The sequence below is a fragment of the Lupinus angustifolius genome, chromosome LG11 (assembly GCF_001865875.1).
Source record: "Lupinus angustifolius cultivar Tanjil chromosome LG11, LupAngTanjil_v1.0, whole genome shotgun sequence".
NCBI classification, from domain to species: Eukaryota; Viridiplantae; Streptophyta; class Magnoliopsida; order Fabales; family Fabaceae; genus Lupinus; species Lupinus angustifolius.
The window spans coordinates 12,362,138-12,389,732 of NC_032019.1; the positions used below are offsets into that span (position 1 = coordinate 12,362,138).

General features: G+C 34.7%; 1 protein-coding gene across 1 annotated transcript; it reads left to right on the forward strand.

The window, feature by feature from the left end:
- Positions 949–26,346, forward strand: LOC109360838 (katanin p80 WD40 repeat-containing subunit B1 homolog). The gene is made up of 18 exons (XM_019605985.1): positions 949–1,120; positions 2,002–2,132; positions 2,730–2,847; positions 2,989–3,215; positions 4,813–4,915; positions 8,556–8,626; positions 8,736–8,810; positions 8,886–9,029; positions 9,119–9,335; positions 9,469–9,864; positions 15,591–15,650; positions 15,752–15,870; positions 16,611–16,736; positions 16,995–17,069; positions 24,169–24,281; positions 25,316–25,432; positions 25,534–25,602; positions 25,713–26,346. Exons 1-16 carry the CDS (start codon positions 1,093–1,095, stop codon positions 25,329–25,331), a joined length of 2,019 nt encoding a protein of 672 aa, XP_019461530.1. The 5' UTR covers positions 949–1,092; the 3' UTR covers positions 25,332–25,432; positions 25,534–25,602; positions 25,713–26,346.

A 27,595-nucleotide genomic window follows, 5' to 3' on the forward strand; every position in this document is an offset into this window, starting at 1 on the left:
AAAATAAATAATACACAAATTTCAAATTTTATACAAAAGTTTTAATAAGTTATGGTGATAATGTGAAGAGTTATGATGTTTGGTGGAAGAGTAAAAATGATGAGAGATATAAAGTTATGTTTGAGAAATGGAAAAATTGGAAAAAAAATAAGCTAACAAAAAATAAATCAACCCATGATTTTGAAGCTTATACTTTTTGCTTATTTTTTCAACAAAAAAAAAAGTTTATAATTTCATTTGGTTGCCAAACATATATAATTTATATTCTCAACTTATTTTTAAAAAAGTAAGTATAATCTACTAAAAGAAGCTATACAAACATGCACTAAGTGTCATAAAAAGTCACAAAAACCTTGAAAGTAATTTTATTAATTAATCTAAAAATAGAAGAATGTAATATTTATATACTGATGATATAAATATTTATACACAATTATTGTATTATCTACCATTTATTTGTCATAATTTTATTTAAGAATCAATAATAAAAAATATAAATGACCGATGATGTAATGAGAGTATAGAAATCTCTCATTGTATACATTTTTTTTTCAAAATAAAAATAGAGTGATCATTTTATAATTAGTTGTAATGATACTAATAATATTTTTTTATAAAAAGAATTCAACCTAAAAGTTTTGCTGGATAGTCTTTTCAATTGCGACACCACAACTGTTCAGTTTTCATAGATATTCATTTTCTCCTCACTTTGAGCCCCTTTTCCTATTTCCCACTCTTGATGATTTTAATTTGAACATTATAATCATTACTGTCTTAGATATTCATATCTTCATTCTCTCTTTACCTCAAATATTCCATTTCTAAGTACTTCCTTAGCATTTTTTTTCAAATTACTCATAACCTTATTCAACACTCACTTTCTTCTTTACTTCTCTTCTTTTTTTCTCAATCACCAAGCACTTATATATATATATATATATAACTTTTTTCTTTTCATTTCTCTATTTTTTTGGTTCCAAGTTCTGTGTGAAGATCTGATATTATGTGAGAGACCAAAAATTAGATCTCGTGAATGTGTTAAGTTCAGAGTTGTTGTTTGTTTCTCATCTCAAATCGTTAGGTTTTGTTACAATGACTATCAAACGTGCCTACAAGCTACGTATCCTTCGTAAAATTTGGGTTACATTTCTTTTATTTTGTGTCATTTGGTTTATTTCTATAGACCTCTCTCCATTTTATAAAGTGCACTTGCATTGTGTCAGTGTGTTTTTTGCAATTACGGAAAATTGCTAAAAAATGCGGGTCAGTTGCCATGATGTTGTTGCGGAGACTCTCATAACTGCAATATTAAGGCCTAACTATGGCTCAAGAATACAATTTAAAATATTAGTCATGCATTTAGTATCTATTTTAACAAAATAATATTGTTATGATTATATTAAATATACTGTAGATTTAGGGGTGAAGTGAAACCTTAGGGTGGGTTTTAAATTGCGGTTGAGTTGTTGCGTTGCTGTTGGGAAGACTCTCACAACTACAATATTGTGGCAGTAATTGTGGCACCAAAATGCAATTTAAAACATTCCCCATGCTTTTAGTACTTATTTTAATCAAATAATATTGTTATTATATTAAATATACTGTAGATTTTGGGGTGAAGTGTAACCTTAGGATAGGTTTTATAATTGCGGTTGAGTTGCTAAGTTGTTGTTGCAGAGACTCACAGAACTGCAATATTGTGGCTGTAGAATGCAATTTAAAATATTGGCCATAATTTTAGTACTTATTTTAATAAAATAATATTGTTGTTATTATATTAAATACACTATAGATTTAGGGGTGAAGTGTAACCTCAAGGAGGAGTTTTAAATTGCGGTTGTTGTTCGATGCACACCTATTTTGGCCAACGCAATTCGAAATTACAGGTTGCGGCCAGATGGTGTGGTTCTGCAATTTAAAACCTTGCCTTGGAGTATATGTGGTTCTGCCTCGGGCTGGAATAAAGTGATCTATTCGTTGGCCTTGACGAGTTCTATGCAGAGGAATTTGTAGCTCATGCTTCTGCTGTGAATTGCCTCAAGATTGGAAGGAAATCATCTAGGGTTCTTGTAACTGGGGGTGAAGATCACAAGGTCAATCTTTGGGCTATTGGTAAACCTAATGCTATACTGGTTCGTACTTTGGATCCCTTTCTCGTTTCATATGAATTATTAGCATAAGTATTATGTTTTTATTTTATCTGTTTTATTTAAATGATAAAAGGAAATAAGAATTTTATGCCATTTATGATATGGCATTTTTCATAACTTGGCCTTGCATTATATTTGGCCTTTTAGGGGTATTCATATGTTGTGCCCTTTTCCCTTTTCTTTCACATTTGCACAGTAGTATGAGAAACAATGTATTTGGGTTGTAAGGTTTTGCATAAGACTTAAGAGGCATGCCTTGGAAGCAAGGGATTTAGTTCAGATATATTTTAATGTGGTGTATCATCATCTTCACTATCATTTCTATTGCCTTAATGATGGTTTTTCTTACATGATAGAAATTTATTTTTTACTTTTGTTCTTATATGCATATAAACAATATGTATCTGCCACGTGATATGATGCCATCTGTGGATCATTTTCTTTAAAACCAATGATTACATTGTTAGATGTGTGTCTTGAAAACTTTGAGCAACTATGGACAATTCATTTCAGTGTAGCTGGAAACAGAAAGAATGTTCATTTATATATTTCCAATAACAGTCGTTTCTCTATATGCAGAGTCTGTCAGGACATTCAAGCGGAATAGATTCTGTAAACTTTGACCCTGGTGAAGTTTTGGTGGTGGCAGGAGCTGCAAGTGGCACAATCAAACTTTGGGACTTAGAAGAGACAAAGAGTATGGTGTTGCTTGCCATTTCCTTTAATGATCTTAAACCACTGATGAAATGAAATTCTAGTAGTCTCATAAGACTTATCTGGTATTACATTTAATTCATATTGATAGTTGAACCTTTGGCTTGCACTGTTTCTTTGGTAGTTGTTCGCACTCTTACTGGTCATAGGTCCAACTGTACATCAGTGGACTTCCATCCTTTTGGAGAATTCTTTGCATCTGGCTCTCTTGACACCAATCTTAAGATATGGGACATCAGAAAAAAGGGTTGTATTCATACATACAAGGGCCACACTCGAGGGGTAAATGTAATTAGGTTTACTCCAGATGGACGTTGGGTTGTTTCAGGTGGAGAGGATAATACCGTGAAGGTCAGAATTGCTTACCTTTTGATGATATTGTCAATTCAGATTCCATGACAAGGCTATTATGATACTCAACATAATTAAAACTTCTTTCTGATCTATATTTTTTGAAGTATACATGCTTAGCGTCACACTTTAAAACTTGTATGGTAGTTTCCATAGGTATACTACTGATTTAGTTTTTTTAATTACTATCTTAAATTAAAAAGGGTTTGTAAACCAACCAACAACCAAGTCTTAGTCCCACTAGGTCGGATCGGTGACATGGATTGGATTTTGTTATAATTCTCTATCATAAATCATACCCATTGAGAAAACATTGATCTTTAAATCTTTCCTATCGTTTGCCTATGGTTATTCTTGATATCCCTCTGCCTCTAAAAATTTGACCAACCTCCATTTGATATACTCTTCTTATTGGGTCTTCTAACGGTCTCCTGCAAACATGCCCAAATAATAGTTATTTAGAACCAAAGTTCAAGCTCTATCTTAGTTGGGGAGGATGTACCTCAGAATGAAAGGTGGTCGAGTAATGAAATGGGCATCAAGATTTGTGTATGCATATGGTGGGGATGTCCTTAAAGATAAATAGAAGTTATAAACATCTTCTGTAACTACTAGGAGAAAATAATTTAAATAGGTGAACATTAGAAACATGAGGATACCAGGGTCTAAAAGTGTTAATAACATAAGGAAATAAATGAAGTTGTTTGTTATGGAGTTTGCAATACTATAGGTGGATGAATTAGATATCTAGTGGTTAACTATCAAGGGTCACTATTTAGTTGTGTGTGATATTGTGAATTGGAGTCAATATGATACTGCATCTATTTATTTTATCCAAAATAAAAAGGGGTGAGGGAAATTATCTTCCATAATATGACTATTAATGATAAAAATGATGGGGGGAAGAGCAAGGTATGTTAGCAGGTAAATGAAATGATCATAAGGTTTATGGTCCCTTTGGTTGGAGAGGAATGCTAAGAATTTTTGGAAAAAGATTGTTGATGCTAGAATTGCTTCTTAATAGAATTTTATTTCATGGCTTCTCATTGGTGCTATTCACAATCTTTTGTTAAGGTTTTTTCTGTTTAGATATTCATCAAGACATGAAAGCTAATTTATAGTAATGCTTCGTATTGTTGTGGGTTGTTGTTCTATTGAAGGATAACTCTTTTATCTCCTTGCACTTACGTACTTCTAAGAACCTATGTTTTTATCCCAAGAAATCTCTAGTTTATTCTCTTCATTTGTGTTGTGCATGCGTAACTTGCTCACTAAATATTTGTGGGGATCTAATTATTGTTGTGAATAGCCTTTTTATTAGGACTTTGGGGGCAAGAAGATGTGTTTAATGCTTCCTCATTTCATTTCAATTTTATATAATCTTCTTCACTCTTTTAAACATGTGGCTTCTAGGAAGCCTGTAAAGTTCTTGACTCACAAGTTATTGACTTGGCTTATAATTTGGGATATACATGACTTTTTATTACTATTATAAATTATAATTAATGTATAGTGGCTTAGATTGCACTTTAGTGTCTGCATGGTAATCTATATTGTTTTGCTTGATTTAACGACATTATAATGTATGCTTTTGCAGTTGTGGGATCTGACTGCAGGAAAACTCTTGCATGATTTTAAGTGTCATGAAGGTCAGATTCAGTGTATAGACTTTCATCCCAGTGAGTTTCTACTAGCAACGGGTGAGTGATTTTCTAATGAAACTAGTACCTTAACAAATAGGTCTTCCATTCTCCTGATCTCATGAATTACTTCTAACATTTTCACTAGGAGTTGGTGGCAAATGTATTGTATATTTTTCTATTATTTTAATACATATATTTGGAAGTAATAAGGAAGACATTGTTAAAGTGTTATGCATGGGGTGGACCCGTGTAATGTGAAACTACATGTAAGAGATTATATTGTTGTTATTTCTTTTATTTGTCCATGGCATCATAAAGATTTGATGAAATTTCACACTAATCGTTGACTACATAAGACAACCTTGATCTTCTATCCGTGCTTAGGATTGGCGATGTAAAATTTGGAAAAAGAAGGATATAGTAGGAGTAAGTTGGAGTATTTTGGATTAAGTTTAGCAGGAAGCAAGTTAACAGTACTTTTGAGGTGAAAGTTGGGGCTTAACATCATATACCACATCTTGCATAGTTGGATCCATCTTACAAATGGGATGTTGCATATAGGAATTAAGATGGTTGTATGAAATAAAAAATTATGTATAGTTTATGATTGTTAAGTCTAAGTGTCTGTAGGAATTTATGGTCATTCATGAATCTTATAACATTGATGAGTACTATTGGGCTTGGATTGTACTGATAGACTTCAGTATTCAAACTAATCATTAATGAATATAAGTCGGTCTTAGTGCTTTGTATCATATCATAAGTCATATCTATTAGACATTATATCAAATCTCATTATTCAGAGTATCATTATCCTTTCTTTCTTTCTCATTTTCCACGTAAACTTTATAATCTCAACAACCTAGTAGAGCGTTGTCATCCACTTTAGTGAAATGTCATTGCTATAATATTTCTGAGTTCCTAAAAGTATGTAAATGAATAAATCTCATTCCCATCCTAATGTTTCTGTCAAGTTATTCCCTCCTTCTCGTTGACTATGTAATGTTTTTGACCATGGGAATCCTACATTTTCCTCCTATCAATGACTACAACTAGGCCTTAAACCCATTAGGTGAACGACTATATGGATTAGATAACGATATAATACTTTGTCAAAAATCATGTTCATTTACAAAACATTGATTTCTAAACATTTCCTAATTGTTTCACATATAATATTTCTTGGTGTCTCTCTTCCTCTAGAAATTTAACCAACCTCCATTTGTTATATTCTCCTTACTGGGCTTCTAATAGTCTCCTCCCCACATGCCCAAACAACCTTAGGCATAATTCTACTATCTTTTCTGCTACATGGAGTTTATTCTCTTGTTGATATTTTATTGTTCAATATTCAATCCATCATATTGTAGGTCCTATAGTTGTGCAATCAAAGTTTCCCTTAAGTTTGAGTTGCACTTTTTGTCACATATGATACCCGAAACACTACCATTTCATTTATCCAGCTTGAATCCATGGTTTACATCTCCATCGGTTTTTCTATTGTATTGTATGATTGACTCAAAATATTCAAATCTAATGATTTTTGATATGGTATGATCTCCACCTTTTACCTCTACAACGAGGTTTGTCCGTCTTTTGCTAAACTTACACTTCATATACTCTGTCCTACTTTGATTTATTCGAAAGTCATGTGCTTCTAAAGCATGTCTCCAAATTTTTAGTTTGTCATTTAATTTCTCTCTCGAGTCTCCAACTACACAATATGATCTTCATCTGCAAAAAAATATGCATTATGACATTAGTTCTTGGATATGCACTTAATTACGTTTACCGCAATTGCAAAAATATTGCGGAAAAATGTGGCCGATGTAGTTGCTATTGCGATCTAGATATTGTTGCAATGATTCCCAAAAGCGCAATATTGTAGACAAAATTTTGGTTGCGGTGTGCAATTTAAAACAATGATCCTCAATAAGCACACCTAAGACCAATCTAAAGAAGTGGGAGCTCAATGTTGACTCTTTATGTAGTCCTATGGCAATATGGAATTTTTCTAAGAATTCATCTTATTTTCTCACACTGATCTTGACCCATCATACATATCCTTGATTGCTTAAATGTAGGCAATCTAAACACCTTTCTTCTCTAGAGGGTTCCATCGTATTTCTCTAGGTACTTTATCATACGTATTTTCCAAATTAATGAAAATCATGTGCAAGTTCCTTTGGTTCTTTCAGTATCTCTTCACCAATCATGTAGCATGTACATAGCCTCCATAGTCGACCTCCCCGACGTAAAACGAAATTGATTTTTAGTGACACATTTCTCTTGTCTCAACCTCTACTCAATTATCCTCTTCTATAGCTTCATAGTATGGTTCATGAGCTTGATCTGGTTGGAAAAATATGTCTACATTCATACCTGCCATCTTTGTTTCTCCTTCCCGGTCTCTATAAAGATGAAATCATGTTACAGCCAGTCCTTTACTCGTAGACTTGTGGTAGCATGTCAAATACTGCCTTAACCAGTTGTTAGCTTGATCTGCTTGTCTCTTGCTAGTTTTTTTTTTTGGAAAAATAATTTCATTTTGAAGTGAATTATGAAGACATGAGGATATAAGATGTCCCACACCTAAAAACTTCTAAAAAATAAAATTCGAAGAACCAGCAAAGCAGAAATCAATAATAATAGTAGACAATTGTAGCCCAATTTCTTTGTAAATCAGAAAGAGGAACCCCCACACTTGACCATGAACTGAGTATCAAAGAGAAGCCAAAAGCTGTGTTCCATCTCAAAATTTTCAAAGACACTGAAACACCTTGAAAAATCCATGCTGCTTTTCCAACCAAATGCACCACAACAACCCAAGCTTCCCATTCTTTGATGAAGTTTATTTCATTTGGATATCCTACCTTTAGGTCTTTGCTTTCCTTAAAGGTGTGTAATGGTTCTAATATTATTTTTTTGCCACTGCTGAGGATCATTGGGTAGGCAATTCATTGGTTAGAGATATTTTTCCACATGTTTATCATCATTCTTCCTTAAATAACTCTCATATGTGATTTATAATTTTCTTGGGATTCTATTTTCTTAGAATTTCTACCTTTTACATTACTTAAATGATTATGAATTTTCTAGATTGAAGTCTCTTGTGTGCCATGACTCTATTCACTTATCTTTTGTTATGAAAAAAACATGTGATGAATGTGTTGAACACATGAGGGCACTATAGTCCTTTTGGTATCTTATAATTGCTCTTGTACATGAGGGCGAGCTTCAGTGCTTTGTAAAGATTATGGGTTCAAATCCTAGAAGTAACCTCTCTATATACATCTACTTTCCACAGACCTCGCTATGTGGGAGCCTCATACATTGTGTCACCTTTTAGAATTGCTCATGTTCATAATGTATAATACGATCTAGCCATAGCTTAGAAATCTTACTCTTATTACATCTATATCTTAATTTCGCAGCATGAGCCATGATTCTACTCTACATTAGTGAGAAAATCATGTTTTAATTTTACACTCTTGCCTTTCCCCCTTCTATTCTTTTCCACCTCTCCTGGTTGACAATTCAATTGTATTTTAGGCAGATAACATTCACTGCTTTGTATTTGTGTTTGCATTTGAATAATTTTGTGGAGTCCTTGATAGTTTTGTCCAGAAGTCATTTGTTTTTAAACGAATGAAATATATGTGCAAGTATTATCTTATTTGTTTACATCTACGTCTAGGTTCTGCTGATAAGACAGTTAAATTTTGGGACCTTGAAACCTTTGAGCTCATTGGTTCAGCTGGTCCAGAGGTACTTCTCCTATTCAAGCAATTTGATAGTTTTTTACCGAATGATGTAGATTAGAGTTCACAATGCTCATTTTAAATTTTTTTGGTGTTCGATATTCTTTGCATTGTAGACAACTGGAGTGCGTTCTATTACTTTCAATCATGATGGGAGAACTTTGCTTTCTGGTTTACATGAGAGTTTGAAGGTAAGCTCCTTTTCAAGTTGAATTGTTTGAGGTAATTATATATCAAGTTAACAATGTTCTGCTTGGTTTTTTTAGGTTATCTCTTGGGAACCTATAAGATGCCACGATATGGTCGATGTAGGTTGGTCTAGATTGTCAGATCTTAATGTTCATGAAGGAAAGCTTCTTGGTTGCTCCTACAATCAGAGTTGTGTTGGAGTCTGGGTTATTGACATCTCGGTACACACATTTATCTTACAGAGAAATATTCCATGCTTCATGTGATAGTCGTATTGATGTTTTTTTAATCCTCCTAATCTGTTGTGCAGTGCAATGAACCGTATGAACTCAATAATGTGAACCAACTCAATGCCCATTCAGAACATAAATCTTCAAGTGGGCATATGTCTATGTTGAATGAAAACACTAAGGTTAGGGTATCTATTTCACAAAATCTAGATCCACTAGTCAAGGAAACAAAATCTCTTGGAAGATTGTCAGTTTCTCAAGATTTAGAGCCCTTGAAGGAGGGAAAATATTTGGCATGTATATATTCTTTCTCTATTATAATTTTTTTTCTTGCCATGGTTTTGATTGAGCTTCTCTGGTTTTGATGCATCTGGATCCTATTGTCCTGTTACTGTCTATTTTTTATCATTGATTTACGTATCGCATGAAGCTATAGGAACTACACCAAGTACTCCTCAACGAATCAATTTGAACTATGCTCCCAAAGCTGCATCTGGTGGTGCAGTGGCAGGGCCTAACACAGCAGCTCAAAAGAGGGCTTCTTTGAGATCTCATACATCGTCCATTGTAGTACCAGCTATCAACAAACCAGATATTATACCTGTAATTGTTCCCAGAACTAGCATAGGGTCAGAGCCTGGAGTTGAGTCTAGGAAAGAAGTTGGTGTTGTTGGAAGATTAATATCATTTCCCTTGCAGTCAAGGGCAGAAGATATACATAAATTTTCGAACCGAGATGAAGTTGATAAGCCATTATTCTCTCCATCTGAATCAGCTTCACCTCAAGATAGTAAAATTTTTCCTAGTGATGTAACCTCAAGTCAAGGTAATCCTTCTTCTTAAAAAAAACCTTAAACTGGGCATCATGGAATACAATCATGAAATAAATTGGCAGAGCTGAGTGCTAGTTGATTATAAAATTTATGAAAGATTTAAATATCATATTCATTAGAGGTGGTAAAATTATCCATAACCCTTCCAAATTTAAAAAAATAAATCCATCAAAATTCATCCATTAGAGCTAATGGATTTAAATGGATGTAATCCAATGAATCTTTAATAATGAATGGATTTGAATCCATCTACTATATTCAATGAATATCTATGGATATATCCATTTGGATGAATATCCGATCCATCCAAAAAATAAGCATTCAAAAATGATGTTTTTTGCTTTTCAATTGTGTTCACTATCTCAACTCTCATTTTCTTGTAGTGCTTCTCATTCTCAGTTTGAATTTTGTATATTTCTCACTCTCAATTTGATTTTTTTACGAAATTGAGATAAATTATATTATAGTAGTTCCTATTATTCAATGGGTACACATATGCTGTCATTGTATTCTCTCCTTTACTATTGTGCTAGCTGTACTCTTCATTCAGCCCCTATATATATATATATATATATATATGAAGCATTTATTGTTTAATAACTAACAATTGAATAAGAGAATTATTTCCACTTTTCATAGGGCCGTTATGCTCATTACTAAACTTGTTGAAGAGATAAAATAGAACCAAGATATATCTTTTTGATCAGAGGTTGAATCGATCATCAGAAGAAGAATTAGGCCAAAAATTAGGATACATTCTGGGAAAATAAAACTTCCATCGAAGAGAAGCAAATGAAAGGCTTTCATAAAAATTCTCGTAGAATCGAGAATGAAGTTTTCATTCTGTACATGTCAGATCATGAATTAGTAACTGCATCCAATCTCCAAAAAAATCCCAATTGTTTCGAATTTTCTCTTTCTCGAGTGGAATATTTACAAAATCCCCATGAATAGGACCAAACCTTATAAGCTTCAATTAAGCTTTTCTAACAAATTATGACAAAATTTTGAAGAATTTATTATGAGAAGAGAAACCATGAGAGAGAGAAAAGAGAAACCGAGAGAGAGAAGAGAGGAGAAAGAATATGAAATTGTTATTATGAAATAAAGGTAATTGCTCAGTATTTATAGGAACTGTGTTATACAGACACAATATATCTGAGTGAAATATGCATCTGACTGAAATAAATGCTAGATACATTAAGAATAAACCCTACTAAACTAATATCCCCCCTGAATTCTGAGCCATCTGGACAAAGTTGGATATGATGAGCATAGAACAAATCAATAGCATGAAGTTGGTCTCTAAGCACAATAAACCTAGTATAGAGAGCCTTGGTAAGATTATATGCAATTTGATGCTCAGAAGATACATGCTCAACAATCAACTGTTTGTTGATGACCCTTTTCTCATGCCCAGAAAAGATCAAGCTCAATATACTTAGTCCTAGAATGCATAATAGGATTTTTGAACAGCAAGACAATGTTCAAATCATCACAATAAACCATTGGGATAGAAGTCTTAAATTGTAGCTCTGGAAGAAAACTCTGAATCTAGATCATCTCACCTGCAATGATAGCCAAGCTTCGATATTTTGCCTCAGTAGTGGAGACCTAGCAACCCATTCTTGCTTCTTGGACCACCAGGAAACCAAATTTACTGTAGTTGGGTTTATTCTTAATGTATCTAGCCTTTATTTCAGTCGATACATCAATATATCTAGCCTTTATTTCAGTCAAATATATTGTACCTGTATAACACTCCTCCTAAAAATTAAGGAGCAGTTACCTTCATTTTATAATAACAATTTCAGATTCTATCTTCTCTCTTCTTTCTCTCTCTCGGTTTTCTTTCTTCTCTCGGTTTTCTTTCTTCTCTCTCACAATTTCTCTTCTTTTTCTCATAATAGATTCTTTTAAATTCTATCATGGTATCAATAGCTTCCAAATACCGAATTTCCATGGATGCTTTTCTAACTACAACTCTACTACAAAGACCTACGACGGTGGTTCCACCGTCTATGGTGATATTCTTACAAGCGATTTCTGCCAAGCTTTGTGAGAAGAACTACTTCATTTGGAAACAAGTTGAAGTTGTTCTTGCGCCAGATCGTCTTGAGAGGTTCATTGTCAATCCACAAATTCCTCTGTGTTTCTTGTCCGATGAGGATCTTGATTTTGGATGAATGCAGATGAATTTGCGGATTGACAACGAACCTCTCAAGACAATGTGATGCAAGAATAGCTTTAACTTGTCGTCTCCAAATGAAGTAGTTCTTGTCACAGAGCTTGGCAGAAATCATTTGTGAGAAGCAAGATAGTTAAAATTGAGATTTAATTAGGATCGGGAGAAGATTCAAATATTGTAAGCGTAAGATCGTAGCACGACTCGTAAGATCCTACTTATCATTATACATACACAAAAATTCACACACACACATACATACATATATCTATATATATTACTAGAGATTAAGATTTTAAATAGATAAATAGTATCCAATATAGATAATTTTAAAAGCTTCACTTGTTTACATGTTATTTTTCTTCTAGGTAATTGTATGTTTTAGTATAGTTAATATGTTCAATTCAATGTTTTAGATATTAGGTGTTTTTATATTTAAAAAAATAGTTTATAAAAGAAAGAAGAAAGGATTAGAGACCTATAACTAACAGGCCTCCTTACACAAATAGGTGAAAATGGGCTTGACCCAATCTATTCCTTTAAACAATTTGCTCAAAGCCTAATAGTAGTTGTCTCGTTATCTTCATTCTCCATTTTGCAATAGAATATAGAAAACAAAAATGGAAAGTGAAGAGAGAGAAAAGAGAGAAAGGGGAACTAGATCGAAACAAGAGAAATGAGAGAACTGAGGATAAAAGAGCACGACAGGCTCATCATTTTCGTCGATCTTATGCTCCAACATAACAATTTGACCCGATTCTACGAAGGATGAACACGAGCTAAGATCGAGCATAGGTTAGCTCTTGTAGATCATAAAATCGTGTGATCCCACGAGCATGATCACAATTTTAACTACCATGGTGAGAATGTCACCATAGATGATGGAACCATCACGTAGGTCTCAATACAGATGTGCAGCTAGAAAAATATTCATGAGAGATCAAGATCTAGAAGCTCTGATACCATGATACAATTTAGATGAATCTATTATGAGAATAAGAGAAATTGTGAGAGAGAGTAAAAGAAGAAAGAATTTGAAATTGTTAGTATGAAATGAAGGTAACTTCTCCTTATTTATAGGAATATAGTTATATAGGTACAATGTATCTGACTGAATAAATGTCAGATACATTAATGTATCTAACTGAAATAAAGGTTAGATACATTCATGTATTTGACTGAAATAAAGGTTAGATACATTAAGAATAAACTTAACTATGCTAATAAATTACAAGAAATGTGGACATAGTGAATATTGAAAGTTTGTTCTTAAGTACATAACCTATATAAATATTTGTTGAAAACTTTACACATAGAATCTTAAATATCGGATGCTTATAGAATATTGTAAAAAATATTTTCTTTAAAAAGTTAAAAAAAAAAAACTTTAAAAAATGATTTTCAAAAGTGTTTGTTTTAAAAGGTGATTTTGAAAAATGTTTTACTAAGGTAGGAGTTTTTAAAATAATGATTTTTTCAAGAGTATTTTTAGTTTCAATAAAAAATCAAATGGATTGGATATCCATCCATCCAAATCCATGGAAATGAAGTCAAAAATGTATTGAATTCATCCATTAAGTTTAGATATAGATGAATTGGATAACTTCAAATATAGTTTGAATAGATTTTTATGAATGATGGATGACTTTTCATTCATCCATTGTAATCCATATCTATCCATTTGTCACCCATAATATTGGTCCTCCAATGATACAATGGCCACTGGCCACCAAGTTTGTCATCCAAAGAAAATGGCCACAGAAAATGTCTGTGTAAAATGAGTAAATGACCATCATGTAGTGTAAATGTCTGACTGTGTAAAATGAGTAAATGACCATCATGTAGTGTAAATGTCTGACTGTAAAATGAGTAAATGACCATCATGTAGTGTAAAATGAGTAAATGACCATCATGTAGCCATTTTAAATTCGGGTTTATTTGGAGGCCATTTTCTTTTTCTTTAGTGGACTAACTTGGTGGCCCTTATATTTTTGTAGGACCAAAGTATGTTTTGCTCTTTATGAAAATATCACTTTATTTTTTGTTTAGTTTCTGAAGCTCAATAAAGTTTTGTTACCTTAAATATAAATGTAGATATCAATGCTTTATTAATGAATATGATTTATAAAAGTATTATAGTATCATTCGATCCATGCAAAAGACTCCACCTAGTGGGATTAAAGCTTTATCGTTGTTGTAAATATAAAATAAACTAATTGGATTACACATGATATCATCAATTTGAAATTCTTTATTAATCCGGAAGTCCTCATTAGTTGTCTCTAAAACAATTTATTTTCATGCAATATGTTTTATAACTGTAATCTATTTAATTTTAAGTTGTTCTGCTAGGGTCTTCAAATATGTTCTTCACATCTTATGTTTGCCATTACTGTTAATATAGGAATAAGGACCTCTTATGTTTGTCATTATTGTTACTGTGTCATTAACATAAATAGCAATAGTAAGTAGTACCTGTTATAGAGTAAATTGGTAGTTATTTGGCAGCTGGTGGCTGTAACGCTCTTTGAGGGAAGGGATGAGGACATTCATCAATAATTTGGAAAGGAGAAGATAGTGAGGGAGAACACAAGTCTCTCGAATACTTGGAAAGTTTGTATCACATGTTTCATTGTTCATTATATTAGTCTTTGTATCACCTTGCTAAATATTTTAGAGATTGTATTCTTTTAATAATACTACATATTTCTACTCTAATTCTGGTCTAGATCTATTGATTGGTATCAGTGTTCTTGTTCAACCCAGAGGACTAGTCTCTTATATGAGAGATCCTCATGGCTTAAATATTGCTTTGAACTCACTTTTTGACTCGTTGTGGAACTCATAACATTACCGTCCATTTTAAGGGCCAATGTCCATGGCGGTTTCACTCAGTCGACATTGACTTGATAATAGTCATTTCCCCTTTGGTGGCTTCACTTATCACTATTCAGTATTTACCTTAATCCAGTCTATAAATAGCCTCTTCCATAGGCAAACTATAAATAGCCTCTTCCATAGGCAAACTCTCAAGGAAGACACTCATTATTTTGACTTAAGCTCATAAAGAGAGGTCAACTCAAAAGATTAATCTATCATGTGGGAGAGTCTCATAACTCAAGTACCATATTAAACTTACTTTTCCACTCAATGAGACTCATAACATAACACCCTGTTGTAATTGTTATAGTGATAGATTAGCATTTATTACAAAAAGTTTAATATTATGTTTCTTTTATATTATCCTCTACTGATGGGCCAAGCCTATCTCTTTTAAAATGGGAATGGGGTGTTTGACATGAAAACTCATGATTGGTCAAATCTGTGTGCATTTATGTGGACTTCAAACAAGGATATTATGGGAACTAAATGCTAACAGCCCATGTAACCCAAAGCCCGAAAGACATTGAAGGCCTACTACTTTAAACACCATGTACTTGTTGTTAGTGATTGATTAGTATTTATTAGCAAATATCTGAAATTGTGTCCTCTTTGATGGCCTATTACTAATGTTTATGCCCTGTCTTGTACCAGATGAAACTCAAGGGCAGAAAACGAACAAAGAATTATGCTCTGGTGTTGTACAAAAAGGGGGTATATAAACAGTTTCTCACCTAATCTTTGTTCTTATAAGGTACTGTTTACTTAATATTTATATGAAAAAATTCTTAAATTTTTGCTCTTAAAAAATATAGGGAGAACACGACCACTTTTCAATTTGGAAAAGCGGGAGCGGTCTCTTAATTTTGAGGGACCTACCACTAGAGTTTCACATGGAAAGATGTCATCGGTTTATGTGCTCCCTCTTGATAGGGTATACTTCCCTTTCTTTTTCCCAGATACATAATTAATAATTTTTAATTTTATTATTATATATAAATGTAAACTTTATATAATTAATAATTATGTATAATTATATTGAAATAATAATATCTTCATCTTTTTTTATAGGACTCTAAAACAAAATATTAGAGCAGTTCCATTTTTTTTAATTTTTAAGTGAACTGTCCGGTTAACTTTCCGGGTTAATTCGGTTTAACCGGGTTTAGTACGGTTGGACCGGAATTTCCCCAGTTCAAAGTGGTCAACTCTCATTCGGTTAAGACTACAATACAGAGCCGTTTTCAAGTTCGGTCAGCGGTCAGACCGGTCGGACCATCCGGTCCAGTTCTCACAACACTGTTTTCATTTCATTGTACTTTACCTTCTGTTAGATATCACAATCAATTCAAAATGTCCAACAACATTAATGCTGCTTCTGTCTTATGCTCACTTTCGAGTTTATGCTCATTTATGTTCACAACTTCACAATTTTGTAATATCTTGATCTTGAAGAGTGATGGCTGCCATGTTGAAGAAGTAGGATATTTCCCGGGTTTGGAAAAAACATAATGTTAGAAAGGATCTTTTGATATTTCATTTCATTAAATAATGTACAATGTTTGATGTAGTTGTATTGAAGACAGAGTTGCTTCTGTTCCTGTTTTTTTTCCAGTTATGTTCCTGTTTTCTTTCGTTTGAGGATGTAGTTTCTTATTTCACAAAGTTAAACAGAGAGGACATGCCATGTCTACTGAGAAGGCAACAGTATCTGCAAGTAATGAAGATTCTATTGCTGATGTGATGGAACAGCATGATCAATTTCTCAGTTCAATGCAAGGCCGTATAGCCAAGTTAAAGGTATTGATAATTGAAATTATAATCATGAAGATTGAGTCCTTTTCATATTATTGTGACCTTTTGTGGCTATCTATGTTTACGTATTATAAAGAAGTCTTTATATGTAATGTAAATGTATCAAGGATGTGGAAAGGCAATCTGAATGGAACATCAATGTTATTGTTTGAAAACCTTTTTTTATCAGTGTATTATTACATTTTAACTTAATATCAACTACAAGTTATAAATACGCTAATTGTTGTAATCAATTTATTGCAGGTGGTCTTCCGATATTGGGAAAGAAACGATGTTAAGGGGGTCATTGGTGCCATGGAAAAGATGGATGATCATGCTGTGAGTAATCGAGCATTTTGATTTATCAATGTTTGAGTAAATTACACTCTACACCCTTTAGATTTGTTAAGATGACAGCAAACCCCAAACTTGGCTATAAATTACACTCCATCCCATATTCTTCCTGTGACCAATTGTTTAGATTTAATAATAAGATTTATTTTTAAAGTTGGCTTTTTAATATAAAGTGAAAGGGGCATAATTTGATAAATGTTACAAAAAAGAGAACAGTTCATATATTTATTTGTTTTCTTCTATTAATTTAACTATTAGATATCATAATAGTGAATACCAGTAGAGACATAGAGTAGCCAACCCTAGAACCAACCACGAGGTATTGCGGATTGTGGAGCGGCTACTACACAGGCCACAACACATACAACAAATAATTTATAATTCACATATAAAAAATACTTTTTAATGTAACACCCTAACTTTCACATGCGATCCTTTTGTGTTCATGAATTTAATGAGTTTATCACCCTTTAAGCTTAAATATCTTATATAGTATTTTATTCTCCTTAAAGTGAGTCTCTCACGACTCAAACCCTATGACCTCGGTGACTCAATATAGTATTTTATTCTCCTTAAAGTGAGGTTCCCTTTAGGGAGTAAAATACTGTAGTGAGTATTTAAGCCTAAATGGTGACATACTCAATAAACTCATTGACTCAGAGGACATGTCAAGGCTAAGGTGCTACATAAGTTAAACTCAACTTTGTAGCTAAGACAATCTTTATTGGTAGCTAAAAGACACAGTCTCATTAATGTAAACAATAAGTCAATATCAGTGACCATGGCTATTGGATGCTGGATGATAAACACTGGTATCAATGTAAGAAGAAATAGAAGAGAAAATGAAAAGAAAAACCCCTAACCCACATTTGATTTTTGGTAGTGTTCTAAGAGATTTATTAGGTAGAAGGTGAAATTACAAGAATAGATTGCAAGGTTACAATGGATCCCTCGATCCTTTCTCTGGTTCCACAACTAGTTACACTCTAACTATTTTCCTCCTCTTCCCAGTAACTACCACTTTCCTTTTATAGCTATTCTAACTAACTGCTAAAAGGGTAAAGTGGTCAAATAACTACCACTTAACTACATTTCTCTTACCCATTGTGTACGCGTTCTTAATACAAGGCTTAGGAATAGACTTAGCCTTATCAATACCCTCCCTTAAAAGAACTAACTTGTCCTCAAGTGGAAAAATTGGAAATCTTTCTTGTAAAACAGATGCTCTTTCGCAAGTGTTGTCATGATTGGGAAGATCTTGCCACTTAACCAACACTTCTAGATTTCCTTGTTCATCTTCTCTACTGTCAAGTATTCCTTCTGGATTGACCTCTAACTCTAATTCTTCATTCATCATGGGAGGTAGAGGTTGAGGCTGCTGGTTAGGTTTTAGGGTCCTCTTCAAGAGAGATACATGGAACAGTAGGTGAATTTTTGCATGACTAGGCAAGGCCAGTTTATAAGCAACAACCGCTACCTTGCTGATCACTTGATAAGGGCCATAATATCTTGGAGCTAATTTAGCATAGGGCCTGCTAGCCAATGATTTCAGCTTGTAAGGCTGTATTTTAAGATACACCCAATCACCCACTACAAATTCTACTAATCTTCTATGCTTGTCAGCTTGCTGCCTCATTAAATTATGGGCCTTCAATAGATTCTGTTTCAATTCTTCTAGGATTCTGTCCCTTTGGTCAAACAACTGGTTCATTTCTTCCACCCTAGAGGAAATAGCTCCTGCTTTTAGTAGTGTAGGGGCTTCTCTCCCATACAAAGCCTTAAATGGTGTCATTCCAACTGAGTTATTATAGTTGAAATTAAACCAAAACTCAGCCCAATGCAGCCACTCAACCCACTGTCTAGGCCTAGGACCTACAAAGCACCTTAGATATGTTTCTAGGCATCTATTAGCCACTTCAGTCTGCCCATCTGTCTGTGGATGGTATGAGGTGCTGAGTTTTAGTTTTGTGCCAGCCAATCTAAACAACTCATTCCAAAATTAGCTTAGGAATAAAGTGTCTATATCAAACACTATTGATGAAGGGAATCCATGTAATCTGACTACCTCCTTTAGGAAAACAGTGGCCACCTCCTTGGCTGAATAAGGGTGCCCCAAAGGAAAAATGTGAACATACTTAGATAACCTGTCCACCACCACAAAAATAGTGTCCTTGCCCTTCACCTTAGGCAGCCCCTCTATGAAGTCCATGGATATATCCATCCAAACCTGTTGAGGGATAAGTAGGGGCTGAATCAAGCCTGCAGGAGTTAGGGTAGAATATTTATTTCTCTGGCACACTTCACAACTTTCTACAAAACCCTTGATATCTGACTTCATCCCCTCCCAAAATAGAAAACTGGCAATCTTCTTGTATGTTCTGAAAAACGCAGAATGACCCCCCCCATTGGTGTTTCATGACATTCAGCCAAGATAATAGGAATTTTGTTAGATGTTTTTGAGAGAACCAACCTTCCATTATAATAAAGTATTCCTTTCTTCAGTTCAAACTCAGGATGAGTACTAGGAGAAACCATCAGATCTTGAATAACCCTTCTCTACTTGGGATCTTGTTGCAATTCCTGGTTCCAATTGTCCACTTCATCATTGGTTAATAGGGAGATAGCAGAGTACATTAATCTCCTTGATAAAGCATCTGCTACAGAATTCTCATGCCCTGGTTTATACTGAATTTCAAAGTCTAGACCCACCAACTTCACTGCCCATTTAACCTGCTCATCTATAAACAACCTCTGCTTAGTTAAAAATTTCAAGCTCTTTTGATGACAAAATGTCTCCCCATCAAATAGTGCCTCCATTTTTGGATGGCTTGAACCAAAGCCATGAGCTCTCTTTCATACACTGATTTTTGCTGAGCTCTGGGGGATAATCCCTGACTCCAGAATGCTAAGGGCCTCCCACTCTGCATTAGGACAGCCCCTAACCCCTTACTTGAGGCATCTGTCTCCACCACAAACTCCTTAGTAAAGTCAGGTATTGCTAGCAGGGGTAAATCCACCATGGCTGCCTTCAACCTCTCAAAAGTCTGTGTAGATTCTTGAGTCTAACTGAAACTATATTTCTTGAGTAAATCAGTGAGTGGTTTGGCCATTTTCCCATAATCTTTGACAAACTTTCTATAATATCCTGTCAGACCTAAAAATCCCCTTAGTCCTTTAATAGTAGCAGGTTGAGGCCAAGTCTGCATACTCTCAACCTTGGATAAATCCGCAACCACCCCTTCCCTAGAGATGATATGCCCCAAATACTCAATGCTTTGTTGGCCAAAACTACACTTTTTCTGATTTGCCTTCAGAGAGTGTTGAATTAACAAAGCCAAAACTGATTGTAAGTGTTGCACATGGGAGATTAAATCAGGACTACACACTAGGATATCATCAAAGAACACTAGGGTAAATTTTCTCAAGTAGGGTCTCAAAATTTCATTCATTAGGGCCTGAAAAGTTGAAGGGGCATTAGTCATCCCAAAGGGCATGACCAAGAACTCATAATGTCCTTCATGAGTCCTAAAAGTAGTCTTTTCTACATCTTCCTCCCTCATTCTAATTTAATGATACCCTGATTTGAGATCCAATTTGGAAAATACCCTTGTCGCCCAATCTCATCAAGTAATTCATCAACAAGAGGGATAGGGAATTTATTAGGGATGGTGACCTTAATGAGAGCCCTATAGTCTACACAAAACCTCCATCCCCATCTTTTTGCTTCACCAATATGATAGGGCTTGAGTATGGACTTATGTTGGACCTGATCACACCAGCCTCCATCATTTCAACAATCAAACTTTCTATCTCTGCCTTTTGATAATGAGGGTACCTGTATGGCCTGAGGTTGGGTACCTCTGCTCCTTCATTTAGGTGAATGGCATGATCTTGCCTCCTAGATGGTGGAAGGCCCTGAGGGTCCTGAAATACCTCTTGATACTGTTGTAGCATCCCCTGTAGTTCCAGTGGCACAACTTCCTCAATTCTGGTCTAATTTTTGGGGCCACATTGAACTAGCAACCATTCTCCCTCCTTCAACAGAACTTGCATGAAGGCTCCCAAGGATAACTCTGTTTTAGTTAAGGCAGGATCACACCAATGTGATTGTTGAGTCTCCCTTCTTCACATTTAAGACCATCTTCCCAAAATCAGCCCTGATTTCTCCCAGATCTGCTAACCAGCCAATTCCCAAGACTAAGGCCACCCCTTTCAAACCAAACAAGAAGAAGTCTTGGACCACCTCCAAATCTTGAAGGTTTAACCTGAGCTGAGTACATTTTCCTTGACCTGACTTGGTGACCATCCCCCACCTCCACTACATAGGTTTTAGTCTTTTCTATCTGCAACTTCAAGTTGTCCCCCAAATCCCCTACAATGAAATTATGGGATGCTCCATAATCTATCATGACTACCACTAGAGTACCTCTAAGAATCCCCTCATCTTCCATGATTTAGTAGAGGTAAGCCCCTTCATAAAATAAAGTGAGAGTTGCAAAGAATTGAAGGCTTCTTGCTCCCCTCCCATCTCAAGATCTCCATCAATATCCTCCTCTTCAGCCATGATTATTATCCTTAGCTATCTATGTTTGCAGACATGATCCCTAGTGAAGGGTTCATCATATCTGAAACATAGGCCCTTTTCTCTCTTCTCCTTCATTTCTACACTAGTGAGCCTTCTATAACCCCCCTGCCCTTAGAACTCTCAGCCTCCTGGATAGTCCTAGTGCTACCCCCTGCACTTCCCACAACTAACCTATCTCTTCTGATATTGCTAGTTGATGAATTTTCCACCGATACCCCCTTGCTATAAGGGTGCCCCTTATAAGGAACTCCAGATCTAGTGGAACCCGAATTGATTTTTCTACTCATTACCACATTCTTTTGCTCAATGAGGATAGCCTTTTTTATGATCTCAGACAGGGTCTCTAATGCATACAACTTCACTTTCACTCTTACTTCCTCTTTCAACCCATTTAAGAAAATATCCCTAACAAAATCCTTGTCAACTTCTTGCAAAGCCCCTGCATATTTTTCAAATTCTTTGACATACGCTTCTACGATTCCTTCTCGTTTTAAGGACAATAACAATTCGAAAGGATTTTGTACCATAGAGGGTTGAAAACGTCTTACCATGGCTAATTTGAAGCTGTCACAGGTTGGGGATGGGTTACAACGCTCCCACCACTGGAACCAACTCAGAGCCTTGCCCTCAAGGGCCACCATGGTAGCTTGCATCCTTTCCTCCTCAGTCACAACTCTTAAGGTGAAATACCTCTCCAATCTTTGCACCCACCCATACGCATCATCTGGTATCTCTAGTTTACGCCATTTGTCCTGAGCTGGATGTGTTCTGTGACTTTCTACTTCTTCTTCGTTCTCGTTGCCTACTCCCACAGAATCGTCTCCCAAGGGTATGCCCAGCTTCACCGCAATCGCCTCCAGCTTTCTTGGTACGGGCCTCATTAAGCTCGAGGCGTAAACGTATCGCTTCCTGTTCTTGTCACATCTCATCCCTTTCTTGCACCCAACTATCATTCTCCTTGGTCATTCTTTGAGTAGATATCATGCGCAGATCACAACGACGATGGTGGTCCTCACTTTCCCCAGGCACCAGAAACAGTGCTCTGATACCAGTGATAAACACTGGTATCAATGTAAGAAGAAATAGAAGAGAAAATGAAATGAAACACCCCTAACCCACAATCAATTCAATTTGTGGTAGGGTTCTAAGAGATTTATTAGGTAGAAGGTGAAATTACAAGAATAGATTACAAGGTTACAATGGATCCCTCGATCCTTTCTCTGGTTCCACAACCAGTTACACTCTAATTGTTTTCCTCCTCTTCCCAGTAACTACCACTTCCCTTTTATAGCTATTCTAACTAACTAACTGCTAAAAGGGTAAAGTGGTCAAATAACTATCACTTAACTACATTTCTCTTACCCCTTGTGTAATACAAGGCTTAGGAATAGACTTAGCCTTATCACTGGACAAGCTGTAAAGCGGAAGAGGGCTTGGCTGGAAGAGATTGAAACAGCCTGGAAAGTGCAAAAGTGAGTAGTGCAGAGGCTAAAACAGAGCTGAGAACCAAGAAAAAAAATTAGAAAGTAAGACACAGTTAGAAGTGAGGACTGGGAACTGGAAAAAAAATGGAGTATGATGTGTAAATAGGTTTGATGGGTAGGTGGGTTTGTGATGTGTGGACAGGGCTGCGAAAATTGGGGATGGTAAGGATGGTCGTGTTATAACAGGGATGGATCAGGTGTGTTCAAGAGTCAAGACTTAAAAGAAGAAAACCAAAAAAAAAAGAGACACCTGGAAGTATTAATTTAGTGTTGCCAGGTGGGTGTTAGCTGGGTTTTAAGTAAGGTTAGTTTAGAAAATTTGGGTAGTTTAGAAAATTTGGTTAGTTTAGGAAGTTTCTTTTTCTCTCAAAAAGGGACATACGATCTCTTAAAGCTTAGCTGATGCCAATCCTGCCATCCATGGCTACCACAATAGTGATGCAGAAATGCTCTGTAATGGTCCTTCGTGGCAGCTACAGGAAACTCTGCCCTGAATGGCCACTGTGGCGGCATTGTTTCCCACGCTTGACAACTTGATTGATATACATATATGCAACATGAAGTGATGCATAATAAACATGCCTGGTATATCAGATATTTGTTAAAATAAATACATTTACGAATTATACTATCCATATCGTTTGTCAATTTACATCCCTCTCTCTTTTGATATTGAAAAAACAATTTGATTCTGTAAAGAATAAATGATAACGTTGAATATAATAGCATTTGTTGTATATAGAGATTACTAACAATTAATAATGAATAGTACATTTAATTTTTTTGAAATACTTAACCGATTAAGTATATAGTTAGTCAAAGTAACAAATGGGATGATGCATAATATATAACCAAGTTTGGCATTAGTTGTCATTTTGGACAAGTCCTCCAGGTGATTGGATATAATTTACTCATTATTTAAAGCATTCACTTTTATGGTTTCACGGTATCGGTCCAAGGATTAGTTTTCACAAATGTTAGAACTCATCTTCTGTCACTTTGCTATTTATTCCAGGTGATTGCGGATGTTGTCGACATCATTAAGGAAAAAAAGGATATCGTCACACTTGATATCTGTACTGGTCTTATGCCACTCTTGGCTAGCCTTCTACATAGTCAAATGGATCGGTAAGCTTTGTCTGTTCCTTCTGAGACACATCTTTTCTGGCTTCTAATACAAACATTCTTAAATTTTTGGGTTCATGATTTCTCGATGGCACGTGATAGATTGAATTTTGAAGCATTATTTATGGGACAAGGATCCTCTGTCCCAAAAAAATTCTGTCCCCTGTCCCTGACCAATCATATTTCCTAAAATAATATAAAATATTAATTTATGTTTTTTATAAAAACAATTTCCAATAAAATAACCCATTTTGATTGGTTTGATACACCATTAGGGACACCAATGAATACAGGTGATCCTCGTACTTATAAATAATTTATGTACCTTGCTCAAAAGCATCCTAGTTCTGTTAAGGAACTTGCTTGGGAAACTGAGGTCCTATTATTTGTGGGAAACACTCATTCAAGTAAAGGGCAATGGGATTTTGATAGATACTGTTCTTATTTTTATCCAAAGATTCTGTTTCTTTATTGCATGATTTACTGTTGTTTAATTTTTTTTGTTAGAGTTTAGCGCTCTAACGCACTACAAATGTAAAGAATTTACACTACTAACCAATCAGACCTTACTACATTTGTGATTTTTAAGACAGTTACTTTAAGAGTCAAACATTTTGAATGAAATGAAATTGCATGATTGGTTTATAATGTAAAATTTTGTTTATGATGTCACTGTGACAGCGCATTACAATTAATTCCATCTGTTTCTTGTATGATATTTATTCTTCATCAGCCTTTGTTAATTATTTTTCTCCATCTTAACATTTCAATCAATTAAGTTTGATAGTTTTTATTGTGAATTTTACTAGTAATTACTTGTCACATATAATGGGTTTATTTAGTTTAGACAACTTGTCAAAGCATTCTTCTACTATTTCTTTTTTGTACTTGCAAAGTTTTGATGGATGTTGCAAAACAATAAATTAAATCCAAAAATAAAATTAACACTTCTGCTAGAATTTATTCAATTACATTTACTAATTAATCATATTTTGGTGGATGTTATAGCATGTTGCTGACAATTTGCATACATGTAGGCATCGAGGAATATGATTGGAAATGCTGTTAAAGCTGGTGAAAATATTTGGCTCAGTAATCTATTCAACTCTATCTGCTTCAGCGCCGCTTGGTGTTGATATTGAGGCAGAGCAAAGGTGTTATCTCACTAAAGTTTTTTAATTTTTACTTTATGTATGTAATATGTATTGCAAATTTGCAATCAACTTAATTAACTCTGCTTGCTAATGAAATTCAGGCTAGAACGGTGTAACCTCTGCTTCATAGTGCTTGAAAAAGTCAAGCATATTTTACCTTCTCTTATGAGGTACTTGGTCAAGTTTATATATTTGGCTTATTTTTCTCCATGTTCCTCTTATATTAGTCAATTGTTGCAGCACTAATTTCTTCTTTATTTGTTGACCCTTCAACTTGTAGACGGGGAGGATCGATTGCGAAGAATGCACAGGAGTTGAATCTGTCTCTTCAGCATGTTTCATGATTCTAAGTTATTTATCGAGTTCATTGAATTGGTTCTGCCCTTTAAATATCTGTGTGTTGCTTTCGAAGGTTTCGTGAATTTTAAGGATTTAAACCTCTCAACAAGTTATGAAAGGGTATGATGCTTTGTCATTGCCATCAATGAAGCCTGGCCCTGATGTACAACCATTGCTGTTGACATTCGTGAAGTGGAGTGGTGGCAGTGATACCCGCTAATGCTACCACTTACACCGGAAGCCGAAGTTTGAGAGCCGTGTTAACCTCCTGCTGGTGGATGATGCACAGTTCTGACCATAACCAAATGTAGGGTGCTTGAGGTTGAAGATCTCATTCTTTGACCACTAACCTAATATGTAGCACAGGATCTGATTCTGTCTGAACAGTAACCTACTGATATAATCTTAATTTGGAATTTCTGATTTCTATTCAGTTTGGTTCTTTATGTACCTTTATAATTGTTAAGTGGTGCAGTTAATTTTTGTTCATATTCCGTGTGGTCTACCTAGTGCCTTCTGTGTAAGAGGTTATTGGCTTTAAAACAAATTTACATGATTTCATCCTTTATTGTGCTACACTAATGATGACTTTAGTTTTGAATTATGGATGATATCTTCATTTTAATAATTGAAAGAGTGAGCTTTTGTCAAATGTTGAGGTTACCATCTCATGACCTTCAGTTGAAACTCTCATAAAATGATTTTATTTGAAGAGCAATTGCTGTTAAATAGAAATGTGGTAAAAGAAATTCCTAAACTATTTCTCACATGGTTAATTCCTAAGGGTCAGTGATTAATATACGATAAATACAAAATCAATTAACTTTCCTCATTTATAGCATTTAATTCCTAAGGGTCAATCCTTAAGGATTCTGACACTTCCACTTAAGTTGATGAGTGGATATCAACTATTCCCAACTTGTTGATAATAGATTGAAATGTAACACTACTTAATCCTTTCGTTACTACATTTGAAAGTTGATTGTTAGAGGATGCAAAGGGTTTACAAATTGTCCCATTATTCAGCTTCTCCTTTATGAAGTGTTAGTCTACTTTAATATGCTTGGTCCTATCATGTTGCATTGGATTACATGCACTATTTATTGTTGGGGCAATCTTGTTGGTTTTTTCCACTCAATCTTTAAATTTTCTAGAATTATCTTTATCAATAATAGTTCACATATCCCTAAGGCCATTCTTCTAAACTCTGGCTGTGCACTTGACCTTGTAACAATATTTTGTTTTTTACTCCTCCAAGTCACCAAATTTCCTCCAAGAAATGTATAATATCTAGATGTAGACCTTCTATCATCTATAGATCCAATATAGTCAACATTTGTGTATGCTTACAATCTCATGTCCTTCCCTCTTGTAAACAAAACTCATTTTCCAGGAGTTTCTTTCAAGTACTATATGACGCGTTAAAATGTTTGAAGTTACGTTTCTTTAGGATTATGCATAAATTGACTTACCACCCTTACTGCATAGGCAATATCAAGTCTTGTGTGAGACAAGTACATTAATTTTCCCACCAATCTCTAATATGATTCATAGTTAACAATAGCAACTCCCATTGCTTCACTCGGCTTGTGATTTTTTTTCAATAGGTGTCTCCACAGGTTTACAACCAAGCTTCCTCGTTTCTACTAATAGGTCCAGCACATATTTGTGTTGAGATTAATGTTCCATGATTATAATGAGTACTTTAATGCCAAGAAAGTATTTTAGTTTTCTTAGCTCTTTGATCTCAAATTCTTGTAGCAAGCACTTTCTTAAGGTCTCCATTCCCTTTGGATCATTTTATGTAATACCTATATCATCTAT

Coding starts and splice junctions, on each gene's coding strand:
- LOC109360838 (XM_019605985.1), top strand. CDS start 1,093: ATGACTATCAAACGTGCCTACAAGCTAC. Junction 8,811..8,885: donor GTTTACATGAGAGTTTGAAG/GTAAGCTCCTTT, acceptor TGGTTTTTTTAG/GTTATCTCTTGGGAACCTAT. Junction 17,070..24,168: donor AAAAGATGGATGATCATGCT/GTGAGTAATCGA, acceptor TATTTATTCCAG/GTGATTGCGGATGTTGTCGA.